This window comes from Conger conger, chromosome 7 (genome assembly GCF_963514075.1).
Source record: "Conger conger chromosome 7, fConCon1.1, whole genome shotgun sequence".
In the NCBI taxonomy this organism is placed as follows: Eukaryota; Metazoa; Chordata; class Actinopteri; order Anguilliformes; family Congridae; genus Conger; species Conger conger.
In genome coordinates this window covers 31,901,746-31,928,359 of record NC_083766.1, presented here as the reverse complement: position 1 = coordinate 31,928,359, position 26,614 = coordinate 31,901,746, and the positions used below count along the sequence as shown (strand labels likewise).

The 26,614-nt window shown below is 40.7% G+C and overlaps 2 protein-coding genes across 2 annotated transcripts in view; one reads left to right on the top strand and one right to left on the bottom strand.

The window, feature by feature from the left end:
• Nucleotides 1-7,120, top strand: part of slc47a1 (solute carrier family 47 member 1) — a 20,663-nt gene extending 13,543 nt beyond the window's left edge. Inside the window, exons 15-18 of the mRNA XM_061248588.1 lie at nt 708-840; nt 1,506-1,600; nt 1,745-1,876; nt 4,813-7,120. Of these exons, the coding sequence (XP_061104572.1) occupies nt 708-840; nt 1,506-1,600; nt 1,745-1,876; nt 4,813-5,148 (696 nt within the window). The 3' untranslated portion in view covers nt 5,149-7,120. The remainder of the gene's footprint in view (nt 1-707; nt 841-1,505; nt 1,601-1,744; nt 1,877-4,812) is intronic.
• On the bottom strand, nt 6,085-26,614 carry LOC133132833 (multidrug and toxin extrusion protein 1-like). The gene is made up of 17 exons (XM_061248589.1): nt 26,133-26,614; nt 21,231-21,332; nt 21,012-21,080; nt 19,201-19,349; nt 19,021-19,063; nt 18,859-18,903; nt 18,563-18,660; nt 17,878-17,975; nt 17,365-17,478; nt 17,156-17,223; nt 16,270-16,378; nt 15,579-15,654; nt 13,775-13,844; nt 10,439-10,571; nt 9,213-9,307; nt 8,761-8,854; nt 6,085-8,339 (listed from the first exon to the last, which is right to left on the bottom strand). Exons 1-17 carry the CDS (start codon nt 26,328-26,330, stop codon nt 8,098-8,100), a joined length of 1,803 nt encoding a protein of 600 aa, XP_061104573.1. The 5' UTR covers nt 26,331-26,614; the 3' UTR covers nt 6,085-8,097.

The window sequence follows — 26,614 nt, the reverse complement described above, 5'->3', positions numbered from 1 at the left end:
ACCTCTCTCATTGGCAACACTTGTTTGCCCACAGTACTGCTGGTCACTGGATGTTTTTTTTTTTTTTCGCACCATTTTCTGCAGACTCTAGAGACTGTTGTGTGTGAAAATCCCAGGAGATCAGCAGATATTCAAACCACCCTGTCTGGCAAAAACAATCATTCCACTGTCAAAGACACTTAGATCACATTTTTTCCCCATTCTGACATTTGGTCTGAAAAACACCTGAACCTCTTGACCATGTCTGCATGCTTGTATGCATTTAGTTGCTGACACATGATTGGCTGATTCAATATTTGCATTAAAATGCTGGTGTACACGCCTACCTAATACAGTGCTCAGTGAGTGTACATGTATGAAATATACTGTACTGTATATACTTTTGTCATATGCAGAGCATGTAATGTTAACACCTCACTTGGCATATTTAGTATCATTTTACTTATACTTCAATGTTAACATATTCAACATACTATACTTTGTAACTAAATGCCTTCTTCCATGAAGGTCCTACATGTTATGTACACCACCAGGCCTTCTGCACCACAGGCAGCCATGAAACTAGTCTAGCTCCAGGCTTTCTTCACGTGTCCAATATTTCACAAATGAATCAGGAAATGGCCAGGGTAGAGACAGTCATTGATGGCTGTGGGTGGAAGATTAGGTTTGTGTGTGAGTATGAGTGGTCCATTTGCGCTCTTTCACAGTGCGTCTGTTCTGGCATCCTCCTGGGCTCGGGAAAGCAGAAGATAGCTGCCATGGCTAATCTCATATGCTACTACTGCATGGGACTCCCGCTGGGAATTGCCTTGATGTTTGCAGCTGAGTTGAGAATACTGGGTAGATGTCCTATTTCTCACATATATTCGCTAAAAAAAAGAAAAAAGAAAATCTCTTCTGTTGCTGGGCTGTCATTTGATCACCATTATGAAAAGCTTCCTTTTTTAATGCTACCGGGACAACCTATACATGGATGCTGTGATTCCCCTCTTTGTGGCCTTGATGTGAACTCTTTGATAAGCAGTCTTTCCATTTCATGATGAATGAAATGCAAACCCACAGGGATGGGAACTGATCTGTTTCTGATAAGAAGCCTTTCATTTTCGATGTGATACAGTATCAGCAGTAAACCACACTGTGCTCTGGGACCTTTTCCCTGTGATCAGACAAAATATCTATGCAGGGGAGAGCATGAAAATCACACAAATCATACAATCCTCCTAAATATTAATTTTGGGATTAAAGGGGCCCAGCTGAACCTCCTTTGCATGTGTTTTTGTGCAGCCTGGTGGGTCAAGGAGCCCCCCGCCCTCCCTCACCACTTCACATCTATTTGTCTGTCTCACTCATATTGATTTTTGAAACTGGAGATCTATGCAACACTAGAGTCCAGCAGTGTGGAGAGCTTTGATGGGAGAGAATTTGAGTCTCACAGCATGTGTGAGGAGAGTGTTCAGATTACCCAGTGTGCGTAGAAGGGGGTTCATGCTTCTCTCTGTTGCCAGGACTCTGGCTGGGCCTTCTGAGTTGTGTCATTGTACAAAGCTGCTTCTTCATCACCCTCATCTTCAAACTAAACTGGCAGCATATGACTGAAGAGGTAAGGAACACTGAGCTGTTACATGACTGTTTGGATCTCACACCGAACCGGCATTTAGCAGCAAGGTTAACAGCTAATCATACCACTGCCATCCCATTTTGTAATGAAAGGAACTGATTGGAATCTGTATTATCATTATGACAGGCCATGAAGCGTGCTGGGAAGAATAACCGTTTGGTGTTTGCGGGGTCAAAGCGGCCAATTGGAGAGCCTGTGACTGACATCTTGGTAATGGAAACCACTGGAACCATGGATCAGGCAACAGACAGTGGGGTGGTGAGTATCACTGGAGAGCTTTGTTCTTATTGGTTTGTTAAGATTCTCTTTTTATATGATTGGCCCTATCGCCAAGATGGAACCACCATATAATTTTACTGAAACCACCAACATCAGCATGATTGAATTAGCCGTTTCTTAGTTTATTAACTATAAACTTTAAAAATCTGTAAGTAGAGACAAAATAAAAGAATGACCATTTCTAGTATGCTTGAACATTAAATAATCAAGAATGTAAGAACATAGAAATAAACAATAGCACATGGTCTGAACAAGATTTTTAGTTGTAAGAAGTAGTTACAAGAAATGTAACTTGGATGCATGTGACCACAATTTGCCACAGCAAAGGGTCTGAATACATATGTAAATGAGAGATTTAAGTTCATTTTTAATACATTTGCAGAAATTTCGAAAAACACGTTAACGTCATTGTGGGTTATTGAGTGTAGATTGATGGGCAAAAATGGCTGCATTATCCATTTAAAATTAAATCTACAACACAACAAAGTGAAGGGGTCCGAATATTTTCTGAAGCCACTGTAAATGGCACCACTATAATCTTATATTGAATACAAATACGATTATAGTGAGCGCGGTAGTTCGCATTAGTTGGCAATTATTAAAAACAGCAAAATTTGGGCCTTAATATCTCAGCAGTTTCAATTGAAAACGATTCGATTTCGCAGGTCTACTACAATGACAACGGGCTCGCCAACCACCGATTTTTGTATTGCTACCTTGTGCCATTTCCGTGTTAGGGATACCCTTAAAAAAATTTGCATAAAACATTACAAATTTGCATAACACGTTAGCCAGCTAACTGTTATATTATTGGGTGTGATCTGGGGTGGCTACAGTTCTATTTTCAGCAGGACCTTCGTGGCTAAATCATATCTTGGTAGATTAGATAACTAAATTAGCTAATTTAGTGGGAAACTTAACCCTTCCAACTATACTATGTTAGACGGCTAGCTAAGTTACCTAAAAGTGTGGTGTTTAACCTACCTCTAACGTTTGGTATGCAGACTGTCTGTCTGTATTAATCATTAATTTTACACATGGGAGAACATACAATATCGCTGGGAAAGGTAACTTAAATGAATATGAAATACCGCGTTGATGGAAGACAGTTTGCGTCTCCTAAGATTTGACTTAATAAATGTGTTTCAGACCGCAGACTTATCGTTGAAATGGAAAATAATGATGCTAACTATACTTAAATCGTCATTATGTATGCGAGCTAGCTATAGAAATAAGACCTTTCGGAGAACTCACTTCAAAAATAAAAATACCACTTTTTGCAGTAGATGGCACCCACCAATAAGAAATGGGGACAGTTACAGTTAAACAGCTAGTGTGGGCCAAATAGAGAATTTTTTTAAGCCAAGTTCTCAGCCAAGGGTATTATTATTTCATTCATTCATTCATTATCCTAACCTGCTTATCCTGAACAGGGTCGCAGGGGGGCTGGAGCCTATCCCAGCATACATTGGGCGAAAGGCAGGAATACACCCTGGACAGGTCGCCAGTCCATCGCAGGGCACACACATCATTCACTCACACACTCTTATCTACGAGCAATTTAGACTCTTCAATAAGCCTAACCTGCATGTCTTTGGACTGTGGGAGGAAACCGGAGTACCCGGAGGAAATCCACACAGACACGGGGAGAACGTGCGAACTCCGCACAGAGAGGACCCGGCCGACGGGGACCTCCTTGCTGTCAGGCGGCAGTGCTACCCACTGCACCATCCATGCCGCCGTATTATTATTTATATATCATTTATTTTTAATGATCTATCAAGTATTAATTGAACATCCCAATGTAAAAACTAATCACAAAAACTATATTTTTATGCCTTAGAGAGCAGGCTGGTGTTAGCGTTAGTGCTGATCAACTTAATTTCCTGTCTTTTGCGAACATTTCACTAACGTGGTGGTTGCATGTGACACTTTCCAGTTGTCTTTAGGCAGAAATAAGACAAACATGCTTAATGTTTTTATTATTCAGCAATATAAATGTATTTTAAAACGTATGTTTCTAAGCCTAAACTTCCCACTGTAAAAGTTCACCCAAACTATCTGGGCGTGGAAATGAGAACTGTGATTGACAGACCGTGTCCCCACTTTCCACACGTCGATGTTTGTTACCATAGCTACCTCCATGATATGCGCTTATCTTGGGAGACTGAATTTTCACAAGCTAGCTAACTTAGTATATCAACTATCGATAGCTAAGGTAAGGACTGACTTATCCAATAATAATTTTTGCTAGGTAGCTAGGCAAGCTAAGATAAAAGCACAACTATAACATCATTATGAGAGCAAACTAGCTAGCTAACGGCTTCGATAACATCACCTTATAAAAGAAAACTAGCTAACTAACGTTAACGTAGGTAAATTAATATAACCTGAAATAGTCTAATAGTCCTCAAAACGCAGTCTAATTGAAGTAAACCGGACGTTAATCAAATATTTGCATTGTCGTGCCTGTAGGCCAGCGGCGCAAACTATGGGTCAAGAGTTATAGGGGAGGATTAAGGGGGGGTGGTTATCCTCGTGTGACACATTCAAATAAACCCCAGGGGGCACTACCATTACTACCTGGACTGGAAACTCTTCCAATAAACTCTATAGAAAGCAGACCTGGGAACGTATTTGTTTCGGATTCAAATATTTGTATTAATTTGACTAAGCTTGGCTGGTGTACTGAAACAAATGAAATGATCCCAAAAGTATAAATCGGCCCATCTGTCCCTCTTTACAGGCTCATGTGCACCAGGCTAGATCAATAGAGCACAGAAAATTATTTGATAAGAAAACAAATACTATTTTAACTCTGATAAGATCTGATGGAAAGCAAAAATGCTGATATCAGTGTAACCAATTAGAAATGGTGGATATAGCACAGTAATGTGGTGTCCATCTTCTTTTAGACACAGACCGTGAATGACAAGAACAAGGCGAGCGGTTACTCTCCAGTAAGCACCCAAGAGCAGGGCAGGGCAGCCCTCGTGGGGCCCAGCAGGACACAGGAGGAAGCGGGGGATGCTGATGGGCTCGCTGAACCCAAGGCCCTTCTCTCTGTCACCCAGCTGGTCCTGCGGCGGGGCCTGACCATGCTGGCAGCCATCTTAATCCTGGTTGCTGGGGTGGCAGCTCACCTGGGCCTCCCACCTCCAGACATGCCCCCACAGAGCAACCTCACCCTCAGCTGGAGCAACTCCTCCACCCCAGCCCCACCTCTCAACACGTCCCTGCCGATGTCATGAAGACTACATTTCCCTTGCAAAAGAAGTCCCCCCCTCGCCCCGTCATTATGACATCACATTTCATAGGGAATGTCTATTCCAGCGAGAGCAGACATTGTGGAATAAGCAACACAATACAACAGAATAGTTGATGTGCACAAAGTGACACATAGCTTCCAGCATTGTACAAAATGAACTTGAGTTTTATCTTAGGAAAATACTAATATTGAAATTAATTTGATGTACCATGTGACAGAAGGAGCATGAATAATGAATTAAAAGGCAAATATATTGCTCAATAGTTAGCTTGCGGTTATGAGCTAGCTAGCCAACCATGAATCATAGCCATCTCATTTTCAGATTTGTCTAGTTTAAAAAATCCGACAGTGTGATTGTAGACTTACCTAAAATACCAGGTACACAACAATGTCAGTTTTTTATGATTTTTCATTTGTCTGCACAATTAGTTCAATTTAAATATTTGTTGTGGTTAGGATAAGGAATGTATAATAGTGGGCTGAACATAGTTGTTCAACTTACACTTAGATTATCAAATTATAGGCCTACGGTGCTTTGCATTTACTGTACCTTCTTGCACACGTTTATATTTTGCTGCCTCATAGCAAGTTGCTTGCAGTAATAATACAGCCGTTAATATTTCTGATTCGCACAATATACTCCTCAATGTATTCAAAGCAGGACCCCTCAGTCCAGTAGTGAAATTCAGACAAAGATGACACCATTAACAAACTAAAACTGGGGCAGAGTTATAGAACAAGGGTCTAAATGCAGTGTGGAAGTCTTAAGGACCCTATCAACAAGAACTGATTGTTTATCAAAAGGCTAATACAATTTTGATGCTCTGGTTATACTTCGTATTCTATTGACTATTGTTAAGAGTCGTTTGTGGGATTGGATGATTGAACTCTTTATCAGTAACAAGGAACAAACTAGACATATTGCTAATTGTATGCTTTATTCATTGAACAGTCAGGAGCCTCAGTGGTGGGTGGAAGAACCATACACAGCCACAACAGCCTGGCACCTCCTCCTCAAGCTGGTCAGCAGCCTGGTCAGCAGCCTGGTCACGCGGTGCCATTCAAAATGCATCCAATCCCCCAAGCAACTCAAAACAATAGTCAAAATCAACAGGAGAATACACTGTTTGACATTGGCTTGGACATTTGGCACATTTCACTTGGGACCCCACCCACATAATCAGCTGTGCTGCTCATCCCACAAATACATTATCCTTACAAATAAGACATCATTGTTAAGGGAAATGAACAGGCAATACAAGAAACAGTGCTAATAATACAGTGACAACAGAGATATGATCGAGATTTGGTCATGTTAGATATTTGCACGTTGAGCTTTAGGAACACACATTTGTTAACATTTGAATGGAATAAAGGATGTGATAACGAATAGAGAAGTGCTCACTTTATGGTGAACAAACTAGATATTCACATAGCTTCCCACTTCATATGAGGGTTTTGGAAATGTGTTTAAATTTTGGTTTGTATTCTCGAATATGGAGTGTAATTTATCAAGGAGTAATCAGGACTTTTCTCAGACAGTTGGTCCTCACTATTTGTCTGCCACGGAATATCCTTTGAGCAAAATGAAGTTAATTATTAAGAAGTAGATGCATTGTACCAGCTGGAAGTACTGTTACTCAAAAACAAGAAAAGCAGTATAGCTCCAAGCGATTAGAACTCTGCTGTACAGGTGAAAGAGCAAAATTGTGTTTATTCTCTTAGGATTAAACTATTGCCAATTTCAACCACAAGAATGCCAACTGTCCACTTCTGTCTTTGTGCCAGTATTAAAGGTATTTGCAAGACTTCACCACCAGACAGGATGAGAGTAATTATCAGAACAAAAATAAATAAAATCAGGAAAAAACCACATAATAGGCCTTAATTTAACTTACTGTAATACAGTATTTACTGTTAAAACAATTGTGATTTCCTGTACAAATAAAATATTTTGAAAAAGAAGAATACATACACTATGTCATGTGACTGCTCATCTTATTTGAGCCATAAATGTGTTCATGGTGGCTCATGGTCAAGTCAGGGGCTTTTGCTATATCAATATGTAGCTGAACTAAACTAGCAATTGCACATGAAAGAACAAACACATGAGTAAAAAGGCCTTCTTAAATTATAATTGTAATTTGTCATTTAGCTGATGCTTTTATCCAAAGTGACTTAGTTGATTAGACTAAGCAGGGGATAAGCCCCCCCAGGAGCAATGTGGGGTTAGGGGCCTTGCTCAAGGGCCCAATAGCTGTAGATTGTATTGGGCTTGGCCACCAACCTTCCGGGTCCCAGTCATGTACCTTAGTCACTAGGCTACAGGCTGCCCTGTGATGCTCCACCTTGCAAAAAGCTTCTAAAAACAATAAATAAAGAAATAAATATAATCAACCCTCCGCTGTTATTTTGGAGGGCTTGAGGCATGCATGCACCTTTACAATAGCGCCAGACTCTGACGATTGCTAGCTCTACTGGAATTTGCTCAGGCTAAATGCACTTTTTAAAATCATTTTGAATATAAGCACCTGCAAATCGACTAAATTATAAAACAAAACTTGATCAAAACCAGTAGACAGCTGTTTTCTGGTTTTATTTTACTTTCAACATGTCGGAGTCATTCAAGTGTAAAAACAAATGAATCAACAAGAAACAAGAACAACAACAAAAAAAAAGACATTAAAAAGGTTAAGTCCCTTTCAGACTTTTTCCATCCTAACTTGTGAATCAATTAAAAGATTAAAAATAATAATAAATGAACCCCTTCTGGGAAGCCTGTGATCTGACCGGTCTGTCAGTCCAGCAGTCTCAGAGGGAATTGGTGGAGTGGTGCTCGCTGAGGTCAGGGGTTATCCGAGTCTCTATCCCAGCCTGTTCAGGGTTATCCGAGTCCCTGTCCCAGTCCGTGGCCCAGCTTGGCTCAGGCCCTTTACTTGAGAAGGGGTGGGAGCAAGATGCTGCAAGTGATTCCCGCAGCCAATAGGAGCAGCATTCCGAAGGTGACCAGCAGCCGCCGCAGAACCAGCTGCCTGATAGACAGCACCTGACCTGCTGCGCTGCGGGCCTGCTGATCCCCATCCTCAGCCTCCCCTCCGTCCCCGCTGAGCCTCTCCAGGTCCCTGCTGCTGCCTGAAGAGAAGCCCTCACACTCCTGGCCCTCCAGAGTTAGGGCTGCAACACAGTACCACATTAACACATTATCACTGCGACAAGAACAAGAAATACAATTACACATTACATATAATTATATCCATTCCAGTGCATATACTGTATATAAAACTAGCACCATGGCTACTAATAATCTTCATTCTTGCCACGTTGCTGCCAATATAATTAAATATTACATATCATGTAAATTATATACAAGTATAGTACATTTAGATAATATTTACAGACATTCTGTAGATACTTATACTGCTGCCGCTACAAATCCATCATTATATAACCGACAATACAAATATTACACACGACATACACAGATACAAGTATAACCTAAGCAGCAAATGATTTCCGTAAATCACTGTAATCATCATTCATGCTCGATACTTTTAGACAAGCACAGGTTGGCAGACTTGGGTGTGGGGACTCTTACCCTGGGAGGAGCCCAGTTTATCCAGGGCAGGGCCCTGCTCTGCTGCACTCTCCTCTGCATCGGCAGAGGGCTGCGCTCCAGCCCGAATCAACGCCTAGCAACACAGCCCCATTAATGCATGAGCACACACATTCTCATCACTAAACTCACATATACACATATGGTTGACAAAAGTTGTTTAATTCGACGAAATCCTGTATTTCCAATGCAAGATAAATGCTATGCATACAAAATTGGACAAACTAATTTCTACTATAGCATAAGGCAGAGGTGTCTGGTTGTGGTCCCAGAGAGCCACAGGTTCTAGTGGCTTTGGTTAAACTGCTGCTGACATTCAGGTGACGACAAAGAAACCTTGAGTTTACTGTAATGAATTAACAGAAATAAAGACAGAAGGGAAGAGAAAGAGATTGTGCGTGAGGGAAAAAGAGGAATGGGGTGGGGGTGCTCACCTCCTGAGTGGTTTTCTTCCAGTTGAGTTTTACCAGGAATATGATGAAGAACAGAGCCTGCATAAAGGCACAAAACAAGAAGCCTACCCACAACCCTGGTGGGGTGGGGAGAAGGGGGAGAGCTGATGTCACTTGGCTTGCTCAATACATCTACAAGACACCAAATGAACAGACGATATACACTCACTGAGCACTTTATTAGGTAGACCTGTACACCAACTTGTTAATGCAAATATTTAATTAGCCAATCATGTGGCAGCAGCTAAATGCATAAAAGCATGCAGACGTGGTCAAGACGTTCAGGGGTTTATCAGACAAAATGGCAGAATGGGGAAGAAATGTGATCTGAGTGACTTTGATCTAAGTGAATGATTGTAAACCACCAGACAGGGTGGTTTAAGTATCTCAAACTGTAGTCTCTGGAGTTTGCAGAGAATTGTGACAGGAAGGTGACAGTAATGCACATTTCAGCAGTGGTATGCAGAAGAGCATCTTAGTCTAAAAAAGACCTAATAAAGTGCTCACTGAGTACACAAAAGGAAGAAAACAGAAATAAAAAATTAGTCTAGAATGATTACAGAGGTTAGACCAAAATAGATAGAAAGATGGGTAGAGACAGGCAGTAAAAGAGAGAGGGATGGGGTCAATTCCATTACAGTTTGATCAATTCAATAAATTATTTGAAATTCAATTAATTGAACCATAGAACAGTATGGGGAATATTTAAATTGATCTAAATTCCAGATATTCAGATATTGAAGTTGAAGTGAAATGGAACTGATCCCAACCTTTTTTTTTTTACGTTGAATATTTTTTTCTGATTCAATTAGAGCTAGTATTAGATACACCGCCCACACCCCGTCCGTCGGCGGCCCGACACGCCGTCCTTAAGCCGTCTCGTCTTATGCTCGTCTTCCGTGATTCCAAGGCGCCCGAGGTGCTTTTTGTTGTGCGGCGATCTACTAACCCTGTCAAGTCCCTCCCTCTGGAGCAGCGAGCCAATTATGCTGCTCCATGTGAGCCGGCCAAACTTGGCTTTTGGCAGGACCGGCAATCGAACCCCGGTCCCCAGTGTGCAACTGCAGTGCAACTGCAACCGCAAGTCCGCTGCGTCTTAGCCTGTTGCGCCACCTGATCCCAATCTTAACTGAGAATAGATTATGGGGCGGTGAAAACACAGCCCTCTAGAACACAGGATAGATAAACAGCAGTGCTTATATCCTTACCTATGATCCCCAAATGTGCAGCAAACATCAAGGATGCTCCGATGGGAAGGCCTATAAAGTAGTACCCCACCAGGTTACAAACTGCCCCAATCGCCTGCTTCCCAGCCCCCCTCACGATTCCTCCCGTTACGCCCTGAAAAGACAAGTGAGACTGGGGTAATAGTGGAAAATTAAATGAATTCTCACCACGTTCATGTTATTACTTCACACCGATTGCTTAGGATGACAGCTGAAGCTAACCCTATATGCTGGGTCATTGTGTGAAAAATCAACCAGAGGTGTGGCAGTTGGCCACTCCAATTTTGCTCCAGCTTAGTGTGAATTCATTGGCATTTGGCATTAGGAAAAACTTGAAAACATGTAGTCTGACATACTTTATCTAGTTTCAGATTATGAACTCAAAAGGTCATTCATAAATGCTAAAATATTGCCACTTTGCTTATTTTGGTTTCAGTATTTGATCGCTTACTACAACAGCACGACTTGGTGTATGACTTCCAAACTTAAAAGACTAGGAGATATTTTGGTTAAGAACAAACTGTAATTTGAGATCCTGTTTCAACCAATCAAAACATACAAATGCATTACAGCATCAACAACATTTTTTGTACATATGTAGACCTATTATACATTTTGAAAAACAAAGTTTCACATTGATTGGAAACTTTATGCCTTACCATCTACTTGGTTGAACATTTAATACTTTTTCTGACCTGACCCAATTTTGGCATTGTATAATTTTTTCATAAATGATCCATTTGACTTCACTTTGTTTGTGACTGCTCTTAACCAGGATATTTGCTAGTATTTCATACTAGTATTGGATACTATACACCAAGTGGCGCTAATGTAGCCTTCAAGCCTTCAAAATAGGTTTTATTGTAAATTAAGCTTTTCTTTGAAATTATCAAAACATGCCAAGACATAGCAGTATCGACTCAATTTAGTCTACATAATTAGGACTACTATACTTTTTGAACTACACTACATTGTTTCATTGTGATAGGAAACTTGCCACCTTACCAGCTACTTTCTGGCCAGACCCAAATTTTGCATTGTATAATTTTGGAATAAATTATCGATTTGACTTTTCCTTGTGGCTGTTCACCAAAATATCTACCAGTCTTAGGAGTTTGGAATCATACATCAAGTCATGCTGTTGTAGTAAGCCATCAAATATTGAAGAAAAAAAAAAGCCAAGCGGCATGATTTAGCATTGATGAATGACCATAGCATTTATGAACTACCACACCTCTGGTTGATTTTTCACAGAATGACCTAACTTTGTATGTTAACTAGGTGTGGATTTGGCTAGCATTTGAATTGGAGACCTCCTAAACAAACCTACTTGTTGTAAAAGTAGGGGTGTTGGTAAAATCCCCACAAAGAACCGGACTACAGCAGAAACGGTCTGATTTGCAATGCAAGCCCATTTCCTCCCCCCCCGGCTGTCACCGCAAATACAAATGAAGCTCTCTGTTGAAACTCCTGGTTAAATAATCGTCAAATGCAGACCTTTGTTTTTTTAAGTTTTTTTTAACTGTAGACACTGGAAACCAGATGAGACTGGTTAGAGTGACGTCCATGAAAAATTGAACATGTGAAAGTCAGTTGTAGGCTTTCACATTAACTTTCACTCCTTGGGCAGAAAAAGGGTTAGTCACCTATCCAAAGGGTACAAAGTATATAGACCATAAGTATACAAGAGGTCAAACTCATCGCACTTCTCAAAATACTCTGTGAATTCTATTCATTCTGTAGAAGATCCACTGTAGCAGTGCACTGGGCAAGGCAGATACAGTAAACATTACACTTGTTTGCAGAGAACGTTCTAGTCAGCCAGTGTGTCCAGCATAAAATGTAACTGTAGAAAATGTTATGTCAGAACTATATTTGCATTAGTTTGTGTTCTCATAGATTCATTGCCAACACAGTCAAATCAGTAATTGAAGAATATCAAATGCGTCATTGTTTTTTAACCTTTATTTATACAGGGTAGGTTCACACTGAGCACACTGAGCGGCCCCCAGTAGCCTGACCTGCAGGTCTTTACATTGCGGGAGGAAACCGGAATAGGCGGGGGCTAACCCACACCCCCTGGGCTCTCTACGGAGACAGGCTCAGAAAGCTGAGAAGGGGGGTGGGGAAGGCGTTCACTCAGAGGACACAAGTTAAGCGGTAATCTGAAGGAATAATGAAAATTCTATTTAGACGTGACATGCACTTCGCATTGCGTGCATTTTCTGTTTTGTCTCCGTCTATATTTTTATAAAATACATGTATTTGAAGGTCTGCACGACTACAATTTATCCTTTATATATACAGTAGGGTCCAAAAGTCTGAGAATCTGAAGTTCCATTTTGCATTCTTTTCTAATTGAATACAATTTTTTCAATACTAATTATATTATTCAGCATAAGAGTTTGAGTGAAACATGTATGCAAATTTCAGAAGTTCTTAGTATTTGGTATGTCCACCTTTTGTTTTAATAGCAACATGAACTCAATCTGGAATGGACTCCACAAATGTGTGCTAATATGGATGATCCATGTCATCCCAGCATTATTTGACAGTGTTCCAAAGAGCATCTTGTGATTCTACTGAATGCTTGGCTTTTATCAGCCTTCAGGTCCCCCCTTAAATGCTCAATGCAGTTGAGATCAGGTGATTGTGGATTGTGCAGCACTCCTTGCTCTTCAAGTAGTTCTTTAAAATGATGTCAAGTAACTAACTTTCTTTGTTTATTTCCAGGATTACATAAAAATGACATCCTAGATTTTCAATGTGGTCTCAGACTTTTGTACCCCACTTTATATACACTCACCAAACACTTTATTAACTTTATTATATAACACTCTTCTGCATACCACTGTTGTAATGTGTTCTTATTTGCGTTACGGTCAGCTTTGACCAGTCAGGCCAGAGGTGAATGGCCAATCTCATTAACACGGCATTTCGGTCTGCAGAACTGCTGCTCAGTGGATTTGGTTTTGTTTTTTGCACCATTCTTTGCAAACTCTAGAGACTAATGTGTGTGAAAATCCCAGGAGATCAGCACTTTCTCAGATACTCAAACTACCCTGTCCCAAATTTTTTCCCCATTCCGATGGTTGATGTGAACATTAACTGAAGCTCCTTACCCGTATCTACATGATTGTATGCATTGCACCGCTGCCACAGAATTGGCTGATTAGATAATTGCATGAATACGTAGGTGTAATAAAGTAAAAATGTTCCCAATAAAGTTCTTGGTAAGTGTATGAAGTTTTATTAAATAAGCCCATTCAAATTAAAGTTAATCTAAAAGTTAAGATAATTCATAAAAAAGTCACTCACCGCCATGCAGTCAAAGAGATGGAAGGAGGCATACAACACCATGACATCCTTTACCCTGGCCACAATTTCCCTGTGCAGAGAGTGAGAATGAGAATGAGAGTAAGAGTGACATCACAACTCTGTTCATTTTGAAAGATAAAGCAATTCTTTTAAACAAATATGCCGTTTGTGTGTGCTCGAATGTGAAAACGTGCAAGTATTTACATACATTCCCTTTCCTTTAACAATAAGACCAAGACACAAATTGAAAGCAAATAAAGTACTGTAGGTAATGTGGAATTGTGCCTATGACATATACATGACATATTGTATGCATGTGAAACTGGACACAATGCAATTTAATCAGTGTTTTTTCCCCCTGCAGTGCAGCCAGGAATAGCCATTGCTGCAGAAAATGAAAACCAAAGCAAAGCGATCTGTAGAAATGGACTGACATTGTTACACTTGAAAACCTTGCCGTGGTGAGGGAATGCCTCAAAACTATGGGCCAAGGTTAACTATACGTTGAGTTAATATCTAATTTCACATGTATACAAAGTACACCATTGCTTGTGAACACAACTGAATTCATCACCAATTAACATCCAATAATAGCTAAAGAGAATATACTAGCATATCTTACACATACAGTACTATGGTTATTATTCATGTGAAAGGTCAAAACATTGGGCAGATTCATGAACAGATTTGTTCTTCAATCATGTGCATGAGTGATTAAAGAGAATTTGGTGCATTCACTATTTTTTCTTAGGTATGAACAAGATTTAAGAGTGGTCCCGACCTGTCATACCAATCACAAACAACGCATTCCATTCGGCCTTGCAGATGAAATATAAGATTCAGCAACTGCATTGCTTATTTCTTGCCCCAGATGTTTTCAGAAACATGTTTTAGTTGACTGTTTGGGAGGAATAAGACTAAAGTATCAACGGTCCACTATATTGTTATGCTTTGCCAAAAATGAATGAACCGCAGTCTACCGAAGCAGGTACCGTCTACGTGGTAGACTACTTAACCTTGCTCTTGTTAGTCCCATTGGCCATCTATCCAATGGAACCTGCCTACAGTACCGTACACTCACTGAGCACTTTTAGATATGACTGTACACCTACTTATTCATGCAATGATCTAATCAGCCAATCGTGTGGCAGCAGTGCAATGCATAAAATCAGGTGGCCGTGGCATGATTGTTGGTGCCAGACAGGGTGGTTTGTGATCCAAGTGACTTTGACGGTGGAATGATTGTTGGTGCCAGACAGGGTGGTTTAAGTATCTTTAAGACACTGCTGATCTCCTGGGGTTTTCATGCACAACAGAATGATAATCTCTAGTCTGCAGAGAATGGTGTGGAAAAATAAAAAACATCCAATAAGCAGCAGTTCTACGGGCAAAATGCCTTGTTAATAAGAGTGGTCAGTGGAGAAAGGCAAGACTGGTCAAACCTGACAGGAAGGTGACAGTAACGCAAATAAGCAGACATTACAACAGTGGTATGCAGAAGAGCATTTCTGAACACACAACACGTCAAACCTCTAAGTGGATAGGCTACAGCAGCAGAAGACCAATAAGTCTAAAAAAGAAGTAATAAACACCTAATAAAGTGCTCACTGAGTGTATATACTGGATTAGGACCATTTTCTGAAGTTAGGGGCGCATGTTGAATCTGACAAGTCACTCATGAGCCGTTCGTACGGAAAAAAAAAGTATGAGAAAGTTACGTTCATATATAATGTTATCAAATATGTTCTATAAAGTCATGGTCCAAAAAGACACGCGAGTACATTATACACTTAAAAATACTCACGTGTCATTTGTGAAAATATAGCCGATCACATTCTTCAGATTCCCGATGGTTAAAGCCACAAAACATGAGACTATTGCTGCATGCAGAGAAAGAAAGAAAGTTTAGCACAATTGGAACTTCAGTCTGCACTTAATCCTGAACACAAAATGTACTATGTTTAATCATTTGAACAGAAAACATTGCCATGTGAGTTCATAAAACTATTTCTAGAGTAGGTCTGAGCAGTGAGAATACCAGAATACCTCAGTGAAGGAGTCTGGATGAACTATCAGGGGAATGGAATCGTTACCACATTATGACTGATCTGAATTGAGAGCAATACATGACCAGATTACAACCACACTAGAACCAATGGAAAAACCATATAATGACCTCTCCATATGCGATGGAATAAATGACCAGAATATGACCTCTGAATAGAATGGAATAAATGACCAGATTATAACCACTCTGAATGGAATGGAATAGAATCTAAAACCAAATTACAACCTCTCTGAATTAAAGTGGTAGCAGACAAAATTAGTAATCTTGCACAGCACAGAGACACTCAGCAGTTACCCATCTCTGTGCTATAATCAGAGGTTGATTGTCTGACCGTCTTTAACCGTCGATAATTGAAATATTGAAATGTGTATGCTTATATTGCATGTAACAGGCGGATACGGAGAAATGCCCTTTCACCAATTCTTACCAGCACAGACTACAGCCACCTTGCCGGACAGCTGGGCCTGAGCGGTCTTCCCAGCACCCAGTGCATTGCCCACACGGACACTGGCAGCTACAGAAAACCCTAGAGGGAACTGACAGAGATGCATTGTTGGAAAACATGGAAGCCAAGCTCAGTACAGCCAAGCCCCCCTCCCCCCTGAAGTACCTCACATTGTAGTTGGTCAATCTACAACCCTATTTAGCCTCCCGATACTGTGAAATGTACTTATTTGATCAGTACATTTGCGTTATCTCCTCTACCCCTTCCCTCAGTCCAATTTCCCACAACTTGTTCCTCCCCCCACCAGATCTAATCACCCTCTCCCCACTTCCTGCGATGCGTTTTCAGATTTTTGGCAATGTCCATTTGGTCCCCTGTTTCCATTGAGGGACTGGCTATAAGTGTTGACATTTTCCCTCAGTTATTGGTTCTTGTGGATCTGTACTTGGGGAACAGACCCACTAGTTCCTCTATATTAAACTACCAATTTGAATTTATTTATTATTTATTTTTCTACTGACAATCGTATGGAGGAATACATTTAACTCACATTGTTCATGACAATTACATTTTCATCTGCTCTGCAGCACTGCAAAAGGTCAAATAAATGCTTCATACTCTGCTCCTACAGTACGACAAAGACAGTGTTCAAGGGAAGTCCAGGAAACTGGACTAAATGTACATACTGGCAACAGTTACCCTAACATTCTGAGCACTCCCAGAAACGTGCAAGAGCCAGCAACAGCAAGGGATGCTACCAAATATTGTAAATTTTTAGCATTTGGTATTGGAATGCACATCTCGAAGAGCAGGGATTAACCATGTTGGTTTGAGTATCTTGTAAACTGGAGCTGTAGGGTGGATTCACCATGTATGAAATGGAGCCCATCTGGTATGCTATAGATTGTGCTCCCAGCTCAACTTCACCGATCAGTCCTGGAATGTAGGGGGAAAAAGAAAAGAAAAAAAAGACAAATTCAGATGTTGTGAAGTTCTCATACTGCATCAAATGAGTATAACCAGTCTGCTTTTCCATTGCTTCCCCAGTTGTTCATTACGAATAAAAAGACCTCTGACCTGCCAGGAAACTTCCAATTTCGTAGGTCCACCACTCCAGACAGAGCATAAGCATGCTGGGAATGGCGAGATTGATGAAGGTGTCCCATTCCTGCAGACACTGAACAGACCAACCTAGAGTGACAGGGAGTGAGAAAGAAAGAGAGATTTAATTTTTTTGAAGGTTGTTCTGATAATATTTTCAGCATTTAACCCCTTAAGTCTCACCAGCCTGTGCTGGGCCGGTGTGTTTTTCTTTTGTATTTAAATTTAGTAAATTTTTTGCATCAATTCCTTTTTTTTTTTGCAATGCAATTTTCAATCACTATGGTAACAGGATGCGGTAACAGACTTAAAGGGTTAAGGGGTTAACTACACATACTATTGATAAAGACATTTTTATTTTTGAAATAAAAACTTACCTGAAATGTACAATATCATATATAAAGTACCATTCAATATGCTATATTAAGTACATTCTTAAAATTGTGGCAACATATTTGAATTGGATAAAGGAGTGTTTGGCGAGTTCACCTCCCCAGGTCTTCATATGCAAGCCCCTCCAGACGATGTAGGCAAACAGGAACACAGCCAAGGAGAACTGGGCGATGGCATTGGAAGCTGCTGACCCGCTGCAGACAGTGGACCAATAGCAATGGTTCAGAGGTTCAATCCTCACAGCAGAGCAAAAATGACATTATAAAACCCGTAGGAGAAACTGCATATGATAAGAGCAGTGATAAAATAACAGATCATAACTTGTCTATGGCTATGACTTCTAATGCTTGTTTACTGCTCCATTTCAATGTTCACTCCGTGGCCAAGCAGTCGTTCAAGGAAAATGGGAAACGGTTACATGCAGCCAAGGCGTCAGTCACCTTGCAACAATGTTTTTTCTCCCTAACATTAGCTTGCTTGCTAGCTAGCTAGTTTGGCAGAACAAAAGAGTTTGCTAAAGTTGCATAGCAACCGCCTGGCGCTATGTGCCAGCAGCAGGGAGCTACTTTCTTGTAATGACATTAATAAAAACAGCTTTAATTGGATTTAGTCTACAATATTCATATTATCATATTTGGTAGCCATTTTATAAAAGCAACTCGCTCCAGGCTGTGGTATATTGTGACTTCATCAAGCTAAGGGGGTCCCATTAGATGTGATAATTTAAATATACACCACTGCCTGTCTTAAGAAAAAAAAGAAGAAGAAAGACAGCACTTACGCCACTCCCAGGTCCAGCACATACAGTAGTATGTAGTTGGCCAGTACGTTCACAATATTGCCTGCTATTCCCGTGAAGACCTGGGGCCAAATGATACCCTAAAAGATAAAGAGTCAGACAGAACACAGACAGGATTAATCAAGGAGGCCATGTTGAACATGCATTTACAAAACATCAGTTTGCAACAGATGCATTATGAGAATTTCACTACATTTACTGCAGTACTTTCGATTGAGTGGAACAGTGCAAACGGACAGCCTGAAGCAGGAAGCTACCCTTACAGAAGGCTTACTCACCTGATTCTGCAGATATCTCCCCTGTAGCTGATACATGAATGCTGCCTACAAAAACATTGAAATATTTTTAAACGGATGAAGTGGCGGCAAATAAAATCCAAAAAGAGATCCAAATTTCTCATGACTGCAAAGGGTTTTAAGTGATGGATTGGTTGAACTCACTGGAAGTGCAGGCATAAATATCTTCACATAAAGCTGCGAGAGCCTGGAGGAGGGGCAGACAGATCTGTCAATATCCATGGCTGATATACTGTCGTTCAGGTTAATGAGAATGAAGCGTTTCTCAAACCGGATTAAATACATTTGTTATAAAAGAAAAGGAATTTAGCATTCAGGTTTTACTTGGCCACCGCTGGATCCTGCCGTACAGCCAGAAGGATGGCCTCTGTGTTTATGAGGATGGCCCAGCATGGGAAACATGCTAACAGCAGAATGAGAATCCCTCTCTGTAGAATGATCCCGACTCTCTTCAGGTTATTGCTCCCAAACGTCTATAGAAAGGAGATGGCAATGAGGGATGTGTGCCAATGGTATCAGATATATGCGCGTTCAAAACATACAAACATGCATACAGACTTCCCCATTCCCATGTTTGGTCTGAACCACAGCTGAACCTCTTGACCATATCTGCATGCCTTGGGTTGCTGCCACGTAATTGGCCAATTAGGTATTAGCATTAACGAGCTGGTGTACAGTTGTACTTAATAAAGAGGTCAGTGAGTGTGTGCAGAATGCAGCAGCTCGTCTGGGCTTCAACCTCCCCAGACATTCCCACGTCACGCCCCTGCTCACTTCCCTCCACTGGCATGCATCAAATTCAAAACATTGGTGCTAGCTTTCCAGGCAGTTAAGGGGTCTGCCCCAGCATACATCCAAAAGATCAAACCCTACATGGCCCCCAGATTCGAGTGCAGATGGAAAACGCACCTCTTTAAGATGCACCTCTCACGTCACTATCCAATAATCTCTAATCGACTGTGCTGTTATTTTTAACTCTCACAATTATGCGTTTCATTATTACCTCGGTTTTGTTCGCTTGGATGGTTTTATTGCTATACAACATGTAAACAGTTTATTGCTTTTCCTACATGAATGTACGCCCTATTATGCGCATTCATTCTGTAAAAATTCTACTTCTACTTCTACTTCTACTTCTACTTCTACTTCTACTTCTACTTCTACTTCTACTTCTACTTCTACTTCTACTTCTACTTCTACTTCTACTTCTACTTCTACTTCTACTAATGAAATGTACATTTCCACCCAGACATGGGAAGGGTGTGGGTTCAGTCACCGTGCGCACAGTAAGTTCACTCTGGGCCATTTTCACTGAAACAGCTTAGCCTAGTCCCAGACCAAATTCCTTTTCTTTTTTTTTTTTTTTCTTTTTTTTTTTTTTTTAAATAAATTTTTTCCGGATTTTTCCCTTTTTCTCCCAATTTGGTAGCCAATTGTACCTTCTCTGATTCAATTGGAGGTAGTCGTATTAGATGTACCGCCCGTACCCCGTCCCTCAGCGGCCCGAATGACAGCGACACGCCTTCTTCAAGCCGTCTCGTCTCGTGCCCGTTGCCGTGATTCCGAGGCGCCCGAGGTGCTTATTGTGCAGCGATCTAATAACCCTGCCAAGTCCCTCCCTCTGGAGCAGCGAGCCAATTATTGCTGCCCCACGTGAGCTGGCCAAACTTGGCTTTTGGCACAAATTCCTTTTTTAAAGGAGATGTATGTAGTCCAGGACTAAGCTTAATCTGTGTCTGTGAAACTGGCCCTCTGACTCAAACAAGGAATCTACAATACCTACATTCATTAGCTGCCTACACTGGACACAGTATGTGAATCTGTTTTCTGAAATTAGAATGAGCTCTGATCCATTATGGCTCTCACAGCACTTAAAGGGATAATAGGTAAGATTGCGTTAATACATTGTTTCAAGACCACTGTAAATCCCTTCCTATCATTGAAAAAGTCTCATTGGCATGTTGACTCTCTGCCTGTGTTTACAGTCCTGAAATTCGGGTTTCAAAATATGCAGTTGACGGGCCGGCACTCTGTACCAAAACATCGTATAGCTGTATTTTTTGCTGCAATTCCTCTCGACCGTTAAATGACCTATTGTACCTTTAAAGAAACAAAATGGCTGAAGGAGCCCATACCTGAGATATCAGTGTGTCACAAGCAGATGCTAAACCAGCTCCAATAGATATCCCAGTAACATTTATCACCTGGAAAAAACAGTAAAAATATAAATTAACATACATGACATGAAATATTGGTATTATATTAATATTTTGTTGTGTGAGTCACGTAGTTCATAGGTGACTGATCTCATCACTGAATCTGTGAGCAGTGTGTGGAAACTGTGCAACACTTACAGCTATGGCTAGAGACACTCCTGCCAGTTCTACCTTTCCCAAATGTCCACAGAACACAGCACTGATGAAGCTGATCAGGTAGATCATGAGCTGTGAGATGACCTGGTAATACAGGAAAAATGAAATTCATATTTGTGAAAAAACAGGAACAGGAAATCATGTGTGCATTTTATTAAAACTAAGTAATAAAGCTAGCACTGCGCTGTGACATGTGATGCAACATTACCTATTTTTTACACAAATTTTCATTTTAGACAGATGTTAACTTGTCATTGCTTTTTGTATCGTTTCTTCAAATTCACTTGGCCTTTTAATTTGCTTGTTTTAAAGGGCTGAATACAAGTATGGTCATACACAATTAAAGTCTGCTTTACATAATTTGACAATGGGCTTGATTATCATTTGCTCGTATGTAAACGATTTTCATTTTCTTGCATGCAGAACCTGAATCTCTTTTGCCCTTTGCAGCAGCTCATAGAAAATCTGAATTGTGATCTAGTGATCCTTGTGTTCATTATTACTTTTACAAAATTACTTTTATCTACAATACATCAAGTTCTGCAGACAAATAACCTTTTTGTTTTCACCTAAAACTGTAAAGTTGTATTTCTTCGTCACAAAAAAAAAACTTGTCCTCCAAGTCCGTCATATTGTTCAAGCTAGCGAAGTTAGGTACCGTAATATTTGTATGCTAACGTTTCCGTATTTTCGTGGAAGTGTCATGCGATCGACTGGACGGCCTGTAGCGTAGTGGTTAAGGTACATGACTGGGACACGCAAGGTCAGTGATTCGATCCCCGGTGCAGCCACAATAAGATCCATGCAGCCGTTGGGCCCTTGAGCAAGGCCCAATCCTGCATTGCTCCAGGGGAGGATTGTCTCCTGCTTAGTCTAATCAACTGCACGTCTCTCTGGATAAGAGGATCTGCCAAATGCCATTAATGGAAATGGAAATGGATGGGTGGCTATCCATAAATCGGTCTCTGCATTCATGGGTGGAGTTTGAGCTCCTGTTACCTAATGGGAAAAACAGACTGGAGATTCATGTCACTGGACGCCTTTGCCCTAAGACGTTTTGCCCCATATTTAGGAAACAGCTACGCTGACAGTGATTTTAAAAACGCCCGACTGAGTATGAACTGCAGGTATGCAATGAGTCTCGAGGCTGATTGTGGCCCAGTGTATGCTCGCCACTACATTGGATTATATTGTCTCTGGCTGTTCACAGAAAGAAGCTGTCCATGGTCCTGAGTTCTCAATGCACTGGAATTGTCATTTTATCACCCCTGCCACCTCAGGGGATCTTATGCTGCATTCCAACTTGGAAGTTGTGATTTTCCAACCGCTTACTCGAAAAAGTACAGTGGAACGGCATTCAAAGTCAGTGTTCCTACTTGTAAACTCGAGGCAATTCCATCTACCCCGACTTCACGAGAAGCCATTATCTGACATCACACAACAATGGCAGCAACCATGGAGGTGCACTTCGTAAATAGTAAACCATCAACTGAAAGGCAATGTAAAGCATTTTTTTTTTATTGCATTACATTAAAATAAAACTTATGATCATAATGAAACCTGTGCATGTAAATTGATGTCAAAATATGTTACCAATATTATTAGTTAGGGCAACAACAGATCACTGAAAGTTATCTTTTCTGCACAAATGTTATTAGGGAAAATGTAAAAACTACCAAAAAAACATACAATACAATTTAGTGACTTGCCATTGTAGCTAGACAGAAGCACATTTAACGAGTAGTATATTTTGCCATTGGGTCAGTCCAGAATGTGGACAGTTCATGTGGTTATTCACTTGCCAGATAAATACCACTCATTTCAAATACATGACACCTTGTGTAAATAAGACAGCTTTGAAGGAGGTAGCCTACTGACTCCTATCGGCTTCCGGTCTTTATACTAAGCTAACACATTGTGCTAACATGGAAACCGACCCAGTGAAAATGAAAATGAAATGCACATCTCGTCTAAGTCTGGGTAAGTCGGAAAAAAGGTACAGTACTGTTATGTTAATAGTTTATTTTTATCAATTAACAAAATGCAAAGTGAGTGAACAGAAGAGAAATCTAAATCAAATCAATATTTGGTGTGACCACCCTTTGCCTTCAAACCAGCATCAAATCTTCTAAGTACACATGCAGTCAGGGATTTTGTAGGCATATAGTCAGGTATGTGATTAAACAATTATACCAAACAGGGGCTAATGATCATCAATTTAATATGTAGGTTGAAACAATCATGAACTGAACAGAAACAGCTGTGTAGGAGGGTTAAAACTGGGTGAGAAACAGCCAAACTCTGCTTCCAAGGTGAGGTTGCTGAAGACAGTTTAATGTCAGAAGTCATACACCATGGCAAAACTGAGCACAGCAACAAGACATAAGGTAGTTAGACTGCATCAGCAAGGTCTCTCTCAGGCAGAAATTTCAAGGCAGACAGGGGTTTCCAGATGTGCTTTCCAAGCTCTGTTGAAGAAGCACAACAGAGCTTGGACACAGTGGTTGGCCAAGGAAACCAAAGTGCAGCAAATGAGACGCATCATGCTTAGTTCCCATGGAAGAATTGCGACCAAAAAGCCATACCTCCGATGTGGAAACAAGGCCAAGCGACTGAACTATGCACGAAAACACAGGAACTAGGGTGCTGAAAAATGGTTGTCATGGACTGATGAGTCAAAATTTTAAATATTTGGCTGTAGTAGAAGGCAGTTTGTTCGCCGAAGGGCTGGAGAGCGGTACAAGAATGAGTGTCTGCAGGCAACAGTGAAGCATGGTGGAGGTTCCTTGCAAGTTTGGGCTGCATTTCTGCAAATGGAGTTGGGGATTTGGTCAGAATTAATGGTCTCCTCAATGCTGAGAAGTACAGACAGGCACTTATCCATCATGCAATACCATCAGGGAGGCATCTGATTGGCCCCAAATGTATTCTGCCGCAGGACAACGACCCCAACATACAGCCAATGTCATTAAGAACGATCTTCAGCGTAAAGAAGACCAAGGAGTCCTGGAAGTGATGGTATGGCCCCCACAGAGCCCTGATCTCAACATCATCGAGTCTGTCTGAGATTACACGAAGAGACAGAAGCATTTGAGTCTGCCTAAATGCACAGAAGAACTGTGGCTAGTTCTCCAAGATGTTTGGAACAACCTACCTGCTGAGTTCCTTCAAAAACTGCGTGCAAGTATACCTAGAAGAATTGATGCTGTTTTGATGCAAATATTGATTTGATTTATATTTTTCTTCTGTTCATTCACTTCTTCTGTTCATGCATTTTGTTAATTGATAAAAAATAAACTATTAACACCTAAACTATTCACACCTGCCAAAAACGTTTGCACAGTACTGTATATTTCCCAAAATGTTGGTGTATTCCTTTAAGACAAGAGTACAAATTGGGCTCAGATTGCATTTTGGCCATAATGTAGGATTTTTTCCCCCATAACAATAAAGGTTGTGAAACTACGGCCTGTAGCGTAGTGGTTAAGGTACATGACTGGGACCCACAAAGTCTGTGGTTCAATCCCCGGTCCAGCCTCAATAAGATCCGCACAGCCTCTGGGCCCTAGAGCAAGGCCCTTAACCCTGCAACCCTGCTTAGTCTAATCAACTGTACTTCGCTCTGGATAACAGCCTCAAAAATCATTCAGCTTGAAACAGACTGGTTTATGGGCGGCCACTCATCCAGGTGATCACATGACATGAAAATACGGTGAATGTTGTACTTTTAAGTTTAACATATGGCATCTAGAGCACTTTGAGTTTATTATTTGAATATTGATTTCATTTACATAAAGGGAATTTGTATTCGATGCATTTAGATATGCATAATTGCATTACTGCATGTTGTTTGTCAAAATACTACTGTAATTGACAAGCAGTGAGTTCATGAGTTAAGAGTAACTACGTTACCCACAATGCATTGTGGTAAGCACTTCCTGAATTTAACTACGTGTCTTGAGAGAGACGAAATGCTAGTGATGTACACGTGAGATTCTGCCAAGTAAAGTTCGAGTGTTGTTTACCCAGTTTTCGGCTAGTTAGATTTACAGAACAGTGAAATCACTGGACGTGTTTGCCCTTAGACGTTTACAAGTTTTGCAGACGTTTTCATGCAAAAGAACAGAAATTAGCAAGTTTCCACGTTTCGCAATTACGATGCACTTATTCCATGGTCTCTAAATCACTGACCGCTTCGGTAAGCTTGCTGACATGTAATAACTGTCTGTCATGTGTCTATCTAGCGGTAGCCCTTTTCCTGTGCACTTTAAACCACTTTGAACCACAAGCAAAGCTCAAATAATAATGGCTGTCAAACGTAGGTTTACTTCTTTCGTGTCAATACAACTAGTCTGGAGAACACTGATGGTGTAAATAAAGATTTCTTGAAATTTACCGCCGTCTGAATATCGAATTAGAATTTCACAAAACCCTGGTGAAAGACCGACCCTAATGACGCCGATGCTCCCCACCCCCACCCGAATACAGTTCTGATGCAAGCAGGATCGTTGACACTTTACAGTAATAGTTAACTCGAGCAAAATCCAGAATGATTACCAAAAGTAGGTACAATGCGATACACATCATACACTTAGGCATACTGAAAAAGACAGGAAGACAATATAATGTTTTCAAATGTAGCTTTTCACTCTATGTACGGTATTAATGAATAAACTCTCTACTTAATGTTATTTTTTTGGTTTCAACAAAAAAACATTGATTCCATCAATTAAAGGCAAGGTTTGTAGGATAATTCATGGAACAACAGTTGTTGACATTGCTTATTTCGAAAGATATTTCAAATTAAACACACAACCGGGTGATTTTGGACACTAAGGGTTAAACGTAGGCCCCTACTACGGAGTGCGGAATCGGCAATCTTACCACAGGTCCTGCTAATTTCACAACTTCCACGATTTCTTCTTTGTATCCGATGGGTAACCAGCTGCGCCAAAGTCTAAGACACGCACCACAAGCTATCCTTGAATCTGACGTGGATTTCGAGACAGAACTTTTATCACAGTTTATCTCGCCATTTGTCTCGATTGTTTTAGTTTTTATGTCATCCATTTTCAAAGACATCGTTTTATGTGAAGGTTACTATTTAGGATCCACTGTCAGACTGAACTCATCTCCAACAATCTCAACAATTATAGCTTGGTGGACTCGCCAATCAAGACGATGCAGATGCAACAGCCTATGAGGAGGTGGGAGGAACAAACTCTTGACATGGAGAGCTGTGTTTAACCGGACAGTCAGCCAAATGAAAAAGTATTTTGAACTCAGTGTGGCTTAGGCGTCAAGTCTTTTTTACTTGAGGCGCATAATAATTTGCAGCGCGTGCTTTCATGCACAAGACCCAGGCC